This window comes from Punica granatum, chromosome 1 (genome assembly GCF_007655135.1).
Source record: "Punica granatum isolate Tunisia-2019 chromosome 1, ASM765513v2, whole genome shotgun sequence".
Classification (NCBI taxonomy): Eukaryota; Viridiplantae; Streptophyta; class Magnoliopsida; order Myrtales; family Lythraceae; genus Punica; species Punica granatum.
Genome location: NC_045127.1, coordinates 12315687 through 12325254, shown reverse-complemented (window position 1 = coordinate 12325254; position 9568 = coordinate 12315687). Strand labels below are relative to the sequence as shown.

At 41.0% G+C, this 9568-nt stretch overlaps 1 protein-coding gene across 1 annotated transcript; it reads left to right on the top strand.

Moving 5' to 3' along the window:
- LOC116195269 (cell wall / vacuolar inhibitor of fructosidase 2-like) lies at window positions 1-786 on the top strand. The gene has a single exon (XM_031524335.1). The coding sequence runs from the start codon at window positions 89-91 to the stop codon at window positions 629-631; it is 543 nt and encodes a 180-aa protein (XP_031380195.1). The 5' UTR covers window positions 1-88; the 3' UTR covers window positions 632-786.
- The last annotated feature ends 8782 nt before the right edge of the window (window positions 787-9568 follow it).

Here is a 9568-nt window from a genome sequence, read left to right as displayed (position 1 = left end):
TATAAATTCCCCCCCGGTCCATAAACATTTCATCAGACAAATTTGTACATCTTGCCTCTCTGTGTTCTCTTCCACAGAACCAGACATTATGAGACTTCTTCTCCTTCTTCTTCCTCTTCTTCTTCCTCTTCTTCCTCTTCTATTCCTTCTCCCCTTCTCAGATGGGGGAGGCCTCATAGAGCAGACCTGCAAGCTCACCCCCTTCCCGGACCTCTGCCTCTCCGCCCTTCACTCGAGCCCCGGCAGCTCTTCCACTGACCTACACGGCCTTGCCGGGATCATGGCCAATTCAGTCCTCCAGAACGCGAACCAGACCCTGGACCAGATCCAGCAGCTGCTCGACCGGTCCCCTGCCGACCCCGAGACCGAGCATTCCCTGGCCTACTGCGCGGAGCTGTACATTCCGGTGGTAAAGTACAACCTTCCCCAGGCTATCGACGCACTGAGCAAAGGGAGGCTCGGGTTCGCAGCCTATGCGATCAATGACGCCGTGAACGAGGCTCAGGAATGCGAGAAGAAGCTCTCTGGGGGCTCGGAAAGTTTGTCGCAGGTGAGCGATAGGAATAAGATAGTCACGAATATGGCGGCAGTGGCACTGGCTATCATCAAAGTGTTGCAGAAGGGTTTTTGATGATTGATGATTCACAATATGAATGTAATAGTAATTCTTACGATTATCTCTCATTGATCTTGATACTGTAAATATCTAATAATAATGTGTGTGTGTCTCTCTCTCTTTCCCGTTCGATATCGACATGATTTCCGAAAATACACCATTTCTAGTTCCATGGATCGTTCTTCTAATGTCTCCGACTACATGCTACACTCGCATCTGGGACAGCAGCAATCATCGCTGACTGCTAAACTGCCAAACAGTGATTCTGCCTGACATTGGTGAACCAATTGATGGAACTTGACCGGCCGACGGGCAATGTGTTTGGCCCGAACCTTAGCCGGGCGACATTAACCAACCAAGCCACTGTACTCAGCTTATTTTTAGCGATCTCAGGGGAAAATTATTCTCGCATTATTATAAATTTCTATCCAAAATTAATAATAATCGTGTACTCATTATTATAACTAATAAATTAATTAATAAATGAGAGGCAACCGATGTGTCCCATTCATGTGTTCTGCTGCTCGCTGCCTGCCGCAAGAAAGTGTGTGAGAAAGGTGCACATGCGTCAAGACAAGTCGAAGCTCCTCAGCTGTTTGACTGTGGAAGCACCACTTGTCAGCGTTACGCCGTCCGTCGAGCGGGCCCCACCTCATGTGAAGGTAGGCGAGGGCGCTCGTTACGACATTACCTGTCAGTGGGACCCGTTCATACTCCACGGTCTGGTCCCTCCGTATTTCTTATTCGACGCACTTAGCAGCCAATCTGTAATTGTAGACGACATCGGTATGCTGACTGCTAAAATACATTTTTTACGGGCAAAAAATAATTGCTGCTCGTAACGCACTCACAAGTGCAGTAAAGCCGTACACTTCGAAACAGAATCTACCTTGCATTTCGAACTTCGATCAAATGATAATCTCCCCGAGCAATACAAATCAAGGTACAAATCCTCCAGTATTCTCCCTACTACATACATGTCACCATTGATCATGCTATATCATCTACCTCTTGGTGTATCACTTGTGTTTATGGTCCTCCATACGCTCACTTGAAGCATAATTTTTTGTTTGACTTAGCAAATCTTGCTACTGCTATTAATCGTCCATGGCTACTTGTGGGTGATTTTAACGAAATCTACTCTATCAAAGATAAAAGGGGCGGCAAACCTTTTGTCTCTTCTGGCCGCCCCTACCTTATTAGCCTCTCTGGTTGCATTGACCTCCAGTTTTCTGGAAATCCTTTTACTTGAAAAAACAAACGATCTGGACTTGCCCATATTAAACAAAGACTTGATCGTGCTATTGCAAATGATGAATGACACCTTCTATTTCCAAAAGCTGGTGTGAAACACTTGCCTAGTCTCAAATCTGATCACAATCCCATCTTAATTAAGCTCCGGATGGAATCTACTAGGCGACCAAAACCTTTCCGTTTTGAACAAGCATGGACTTGTGATCCTAGTGGTAAAGATGTGATTCAAAATGCCTGGCAAATTAAAATAAAAGGCTCTAATGCCTACCAATTTTCTAACAAACTAAAAAACATGAAAAAGGACTTGAAAAAATGGAAAAAAAAATTGTTTTGGCCATTGTGATACTAGAATTGCCGGAATCATAGAAGACCTTGATGAGCTACAACAAAATGATCCGTCCCTTGATTCTAAACAAAAGGAGGATGCTCTCCTTGCTGAACTTGACGGGATATTGTTGAGGAATGATCTAATTTGGCGTCAAAAATCACGGGAACTCTGGCTGAAAGATGGTGATAGAAACTCCAAATACTTTTATCTTTCCACCATCATTAGAAAGAATGAAAAATCACATTGTGGCTATAAAAGGTGAAGAAGGTCGATGGATTGAGGATCCGAAAGGCATTGGCGACTACTTCCTCAAAAACTTCAAGGATCTCTTCACCTCAACATCCCCCTCCTTCCTGGAAGACCTAGAGGGATTAGTCGAACATATTATCACGAATGAAGAGAACACATTTCTTATCTCCTACCCATCCCAAGATGAGATCATCAAAGCTCTAAACTCCATTCCAAACCTCAAGGTGCCTGGACCTGACAGCATTATCCAACCACTCCTCATCTCTGCAGTTCAAAGCTTCTTCATCTCAGGCAAAATCCTGAAGGAATGGAACATCACCTTTATCACTCTTATTCCAAAATCCCAACAGGCTTCCACTTTCAAGGACTTTTGGCCGATAAGCCTATGCAATACCTGCTACAAAGTAATATCTAAAACCCTTGTAGAAAGAATCAAACCACTCCTCCAAAAGCTAATCTCCCCGAATCAAACCGCCTTTATCGAATGGAGATGGATAAATGAAAACGACCTCCTAACACAAGAGATCATCCACACGATGAAAATAACAAGAGCTCGAAAAGGTTGGTTCAACATGAAAATTGACTTTATGAAAGCTTTCAACAAACTTGCGTGGAATTTCATTATCGTAACTCTTAGCCGGTTTGGCGTCCATGAGAAGTTCATCGCTTGGATACACCAGTGCATCTTCACGTCCACAATGTCTATCCTCATAAATGGCTTGCCCCACGGTTACTTCTCCCCGAAAAGAGGCCTAAGGCAAGGTGATCCAATCTCCCCATATCTCTTCATCATTTCCATGAAGACACTGTCTCGCCTTCTCTATAGGGCCGAAGCTCTAGGCACCATCAAAGGAATCCAAGTTAGCAGAAGCGCTCCCAAAATCTCTCACCTTATGTTCGTCGATGACTTGATCATCCTTGCAAGAGCAACCACCACAGAGACCAATAATGTCAAGTGCATCTTAGATAAATTCGACTCGTGGTCGGGACAAGAGATCAACTTATCAAAATCAGGAGTCTACTTCTTAAAGAATACACCGGTCACCTCCCGAAGAGAAATTAAAGAAGCAATGGGAATGAATAAGCTCAAAAAAGATTCCCGCTACCTTAGCAACCCGTTCCTTGTGAAGAAAAAACGTAAAGAAACATTCCAATTCATTATTGACGAAATAAGGGATAAACTCTCGTCTTGGAAAGCAAAATTGTTAGCTTGGGCGGGTCAGGCAACCCTAGTGAACACAATGATCTCCTTTATTCCCATCTATACAATGTCCTTATTTCGGCTCCCTAAATCAACTCTCAATCGGGCCGCTAGCCATTTCTGGTGGGAGAACACAAAAGAAGATGGGAATTACTTCACACCAAAAAGTTGGGCCTCTTTGTGCCAACCGAAAGCTTCGAGGGGGGTTAGGTTTTAGGAGAGCAGAAGACTCCAATCGAGCCATGCTTTCTAAGACAGCCTAGGCCCTCACCTCCAACTCCAACAGCCTAGCCACCCGCATTATGAAAGCCAAATATGGGAACTTCATCGCGCCCCTCCACGCTCATGTACAAGTACCTCAAGCATTTGGAAGGGACTTCTCTGGTGCAAAAATACACTGCAAGCAGATACATGTTTCTCCATTAGGGACGACGCCTCCACCTTTGCCTGGCACGACCAATGGATCCCAGATAACCCTAGTTTTAAACCTATTCCAAGCCTAGCAATACACGCTGAACCCGATACGAAGGTACGTGATATAATGCTCTTTAATCCCAAAAGATGGAACATTCCCTTATTAACCAATCTCTTTGACCAAGACACGGCAAGAAATATCTTGAAAATCCACTTGCCCCAAGAGGAATGTCAAGACTCCGCTATCTTGACCTCGACCTCCTCAGGCTCACACAGTGTCAAATCCTTCTATCTTCTGTACAAACAACACAGACACTGATTTGGCATGAACTAGAAGAAGCTTTAGAGCCTGAAGATCCACGACCAATTGAAAATCCATTTATGGAGAGTTGAAAGCAAATGCCTCTCTTGGTTCTCCCAAGGCGATGCACCTTACCCGCTTTGTAGTACTAGCTCCGATAATTTTGCACATCTCTTTTGAGAATGCATATTTGATCATGTTGCATGGAGGGAATCACCATAAGACATATGATTTGAAGCAATGACGCCTACCGATTTGTGAATTTCATCGCAAACCCGCCTGCCTCCATCACTTGCCTCCTGATTGATAGCTTACCTTTCACTTTCTATGGTTCAATCATTTTATATCATCTTTGGTCGCTAAGAAATGATATCTTATATGCAGGATGCATTGTAGACCTATCCGACTGCCTCCGTCGTATCAAGCGTGCCTTCACGGATTTCAGCACCTGTCAGACACTTCTATCACATTTTGAGTCATCTCCTAGACATGGCAAACACAGTGAGCAAGCAAGCTCCCTCTCCGATGATTGGAGCTATCTTCACACTGATATTGCATGGACTACAGAGAGATCTACCCTCGCAGGAATCAGGAACCAACCAAACATACTCATCTCACCCTCATGATTTTTCAAAGTAGAGACAGGCTCCCCTTTGCAAGCTGAAGCTAAAGCAGTCCTGCTAGTAATCACTCTGGCACTTGATCGCGGTTGGCGCAAGATCTAGATTAAGTCTGATGCTCTGCTTGTCGATGCTATCATCTCTCCGCATCATTCCCCTTGGGAAATCAAAAGCATCGTTTCTGATATAGTTAGACCATTAGCTCTTTTCTGGAATTGGAAATGTACTTGAACTTCTCGATCGGATAACTCTCAAGCGCACGACATAAGCCAATTTGGCAACAAGTCCAATTTACCTTCATTTTGTATGTTTGAGGGATATCCTGATTTCGATGTACCGTTAACCCCTTAATAATATGATTACACCCTTATCTAACAAAAAAAAAAAGATAAGCAGATATTTTATATATATATATATAATATAAAGAAAATTTATTATTAAAAATTGATTGTATTGTAATAATAATTAAAAAAAAAAGAAGATGTGATAATTTATTATTAAATGAGAGAAAAAAAAGATATGTATATATAGAAATGTAAAAGTAGATGGAGAATTTATTAGTAAAAGATTAGTTATGATAATAGCTAGAAAATAATATGTGTGATAAGCTATTATTAAATGAGAGAAAAATAAGAAAAAAGAAATTATTATATTGTTGAATTGAGACAAGAATAAAATGGAGTGGAGTATGATTCAACTTAAAACCAAACGGTACCATAGTAGTGGCCGAATGCAGAATAATTGACTTTTTTTTTCTTGAATTGATTTGAAATAAATTTCATTTCGCCCAGCAAAAAAAAAAAAGAAAAAGGAAACATTATTAAGCTATATAAGCTTGATTTTATTGGGGACTCGATTTTGATTCAGTATCCTTCAAACCTGAGCCAAAGCTTTGTAGATAATTTGTATGTAACTCGAGCTGCCGTGTAGTTCGCGAGCCTAATAAATTTATTATTAATTAATTGAATAAAGGAAGAAGAAAGGGATCCTCAAGAGGAATCTTGAATCATGTTTCCATTCTTGTGCAGCAAGGCAAGGCATCCTCAAATTCCCAATCAATACAATTTCTTTCTCATTTGGGCCAGCCCTCTTTTGTTTATGGGCCTAAATGCCACTCAGTGTGTAATGAGCCCTCTTCTATCACGGGCCTACTTCTATAGCCGAAACCAAACTTGAAGGCCCATGAACACTCCTTTTCTGAAAATACTACCCCCCCTGTACACTCCTTTTTTTTTTCTTTCTTTTTCTTCTTCTTGTTTTTTTTTTTTGGGTAGATATCTTGGTGCATTTTATATTCATTATTACATATTTTCTCGGTGAACATTCATTATTACATTTTTTTTTTCAAAATATCATAGGAAGAGAGATATGCAATTTCTTTTACAGGTTAGCCACGCAAAATAAATTCTTATTATTATCCCTTCACGTGCTGTTCCATTCCATTCCCCTGAGATGGTTTTTACCAATCAAAGATATCAGATTCCTTTCTCACGTAGCAACATATTCTGCAATACTCGTCGCGACTGTATAGCTAATAATGTGAATTAATAATGGCGCATGTGTGGACCTAGGATGAGGACTGTTCTTGACAGCTTGTTGGCCGTACTTTCGCCATCTGTAGCCATCGTCCAGGTGGTCAACCTCATTCTTTGTCATGAACGCAAACCTCGCCTGCCTTTGCCTCTTCTGGTTCTTCTTCTTAGGCTTCAACCTAATAATTGATACAATTGAACTTCCCAAATCAATTTTCACGCATCACCACCAAAAATAAGCCCAACAAAACATCATGAGAAAAGAAAAAAGACAAAAATAAAAAAGTTCAGGAAATTAACCAAATTGTTCTTCATTTTGCACACCAGAAAGGAAAAGGAGAGAGAAAAAAGGAAAATAAAATCGTGTCGTTCTTTGTTCTAATGTGCACTTCATTATTGATACCTGTGAATTCTTTGTTTTTTTTTTTTTTAATACTATCCGCGAGAAAATGTAAACTAAGGAAGATCTGCTTACTTAGGTACTGACGCTAAAAGAATACTAGATTGTAATACAAATGAAATTAAATTGGAATTAAGAAGAGAAAAATTCCGTCTGAATTATAAAGAGAGGATAATAAGAAATATATAGCTCCGAAAATGTAGACATATAGCTCACACGGTCAACAAATTGACTCAAACTCGAAAGTCATAATTAATTTCTAATCCTTGAAAAAATTAAATAAAGTGAAGGAAATGGCAATAAAGCAAAAAGAAGATATTTGATCCGAAAATTTTCCAAATCTAGAAAATAGAAGAAGGCTCACTGTTTATTAGTCTTATCTTCTTCCTCTTCCTCTTCGTCGCGGCCACCCTCGCCGTCCTTCGCCATCTTCATCCTCATCATCTCCCATGGCTTTATTGGCCGCTCAATCACGATCGTTAGATGAGCAAGAAATAGAGGACGAGTTGGGCGTGGTGGGGTTGTTCACCACCTCCGAAGACTCCGCCTGCGCCGGCGATGGGACAGCTGTACCCTGCTGATGCTGCCTCAATGATGACGGCACCTCCATCTGCAGAGGGGCTGGCGGCGGGGGTTGGAGCTAGCTGAGCAGATCGAATAAGGACTACGAAGGGAACGACGAAGCAAAGTGGTAGTGATCTTGGAAACCCAACAAGTCCATGAACCCCTTCTGATCGAACAACAGGTCGAAGGGGCCCCTTTTCCCCCAGCGAAGCTGGTGGGACTCTCGTTGGAGAACAACGCCATCGAGGGATAATCGAGATGCTGCTGCTGGATGATTATGCTGATGATCTTTCTCTCCATATATGTATATGTTTGGTCTCAAGCACTAGGGGGAAACAGTCAAACCATTCCTTCTCCTTGCAGTGAAGAGCTTCTTGAGTGAAATAATACTTTTATCTGCCTCGTACTAAAATGCCAAGTAGCAGCCACCTTCAAATACTTCAGACTAATCAGTCTATGCAATGTGAGTTACAAAGTTGTCTCAATGATCATTGCAAACAGACTTAAACCACTCCTCCACAAAATCATCTCCCCAAATCAAACCACCTTCATTGAAGGGAGATGTATCAATGAGAACGATCTACTTGCCCAAGAAATTCTGCACACAATGAGGAAAACGAAGGCGCAAAGAGGTTGAATTGGGATGAAAATCGACTTTATAAAAGCCTTTGATAAGCTTGAATGTAGTTTCATCATCAAGATCCTTCAACAACAAGGCTTCCACTCGACGTTCATATCATGGATTTACTAGTACATCTCAACTTCAACCTTTTCCATCCTTTTCAATGGCTCACCTCATGGACACTTACTCTCCATCCGGAGGCATAAGGCAGGGAGACCCTATTTCACATTATCTTTTCGTGTTATCAATGGAAATTATGTCTCGACTTCCCTACGGAGCAAAAGCAAATGGCGCCATAAAGGGTATTCATTAAGTAGAGGAGGGCCTCAGATCTCCCACCTTATGTTTGCAGACAATCTCCTAATTCTAACCAAAGCAACAGAAGCAAACATCAGAGCCACAAAAAGCATCCTAGACAAATTTTGTGCATGGTCGGGCCAAGAAGTATATTGTGCTAAATCAAGCCTCTTCTTTTCAAAGAACACCATGGCCGATACAAGAAGAATAAAAAATCAATCCTAGGTATACTTCGTCAGAATACTTCTTCGGTGCAATCGTGACTCCCCTTTTAATGTTCCATGGTTGCATGAGACGGGGAATGATGGCTTTTGAGGGTGGCGGTTTGAAGCCAAAGGGCTTGATGAGAAGGGTTAAAGGTATTTCTTCCTGTGCTCCTTCTTCATTCTCTTCCAGGCCGAGAATTTCTCAGTTTTGGGTCACTGACATCTGAGTGCTAAAGATCTCAGTGAGTGAATCATCGAGTTCAGAGGGTTCCATTGGGGTGGTGGGGTTAACCTGAGTGGAAACTATGGAGGGAGCTTATGGATATTGTGATTGCTTGTTTTTTTATTCGCACAGGGAGAGGTGGGGGATGTTGTAAGTGCAGGATTGTGGAGGGTGTCATTAAGAGGAAGTACACTTTGGTGGTTGAGGGAGTAATGGCGAGTTGTTTTGCTTGTTGTCGGGAAGCAAAGGGTGAGTTGAGATGGGGTAAAAACAGGGTGTGTTTGTTTTCGGAAAAATATTCAACTCAACTCAACTCAACTCCACTTATCTTCAATTCAACATCCCAATCATTACTTTTTTTATTTTTAAAATTTTTTTAACCATTCACTTCAATTTTTAATATTAAATTTTCTCAACTATTCATTACTTTTTCACAATTCAACAACACAATCATTACTTAATCATTATTTTCTCTCAATTATTTATTATTTTTCACACTTTTTCTCATAATTCAACCATACAATCATTACAAACCAATTAAAATCAAAACTCAACTCAACTCAACTCTCAATCCAAACGCACTTAATTTGTCTTTAAAACATAACTTTAATTACCAATCCGATAGAGTATGAAGTATACTTTCTTTTGTTTCTTTTTTCCTTTTTCTCCTACGTAAATTACTAAAAGAACACTTAGCCAATAGAAAATTCATGTCCAAACCAAAAAAACTTAAAATCAATC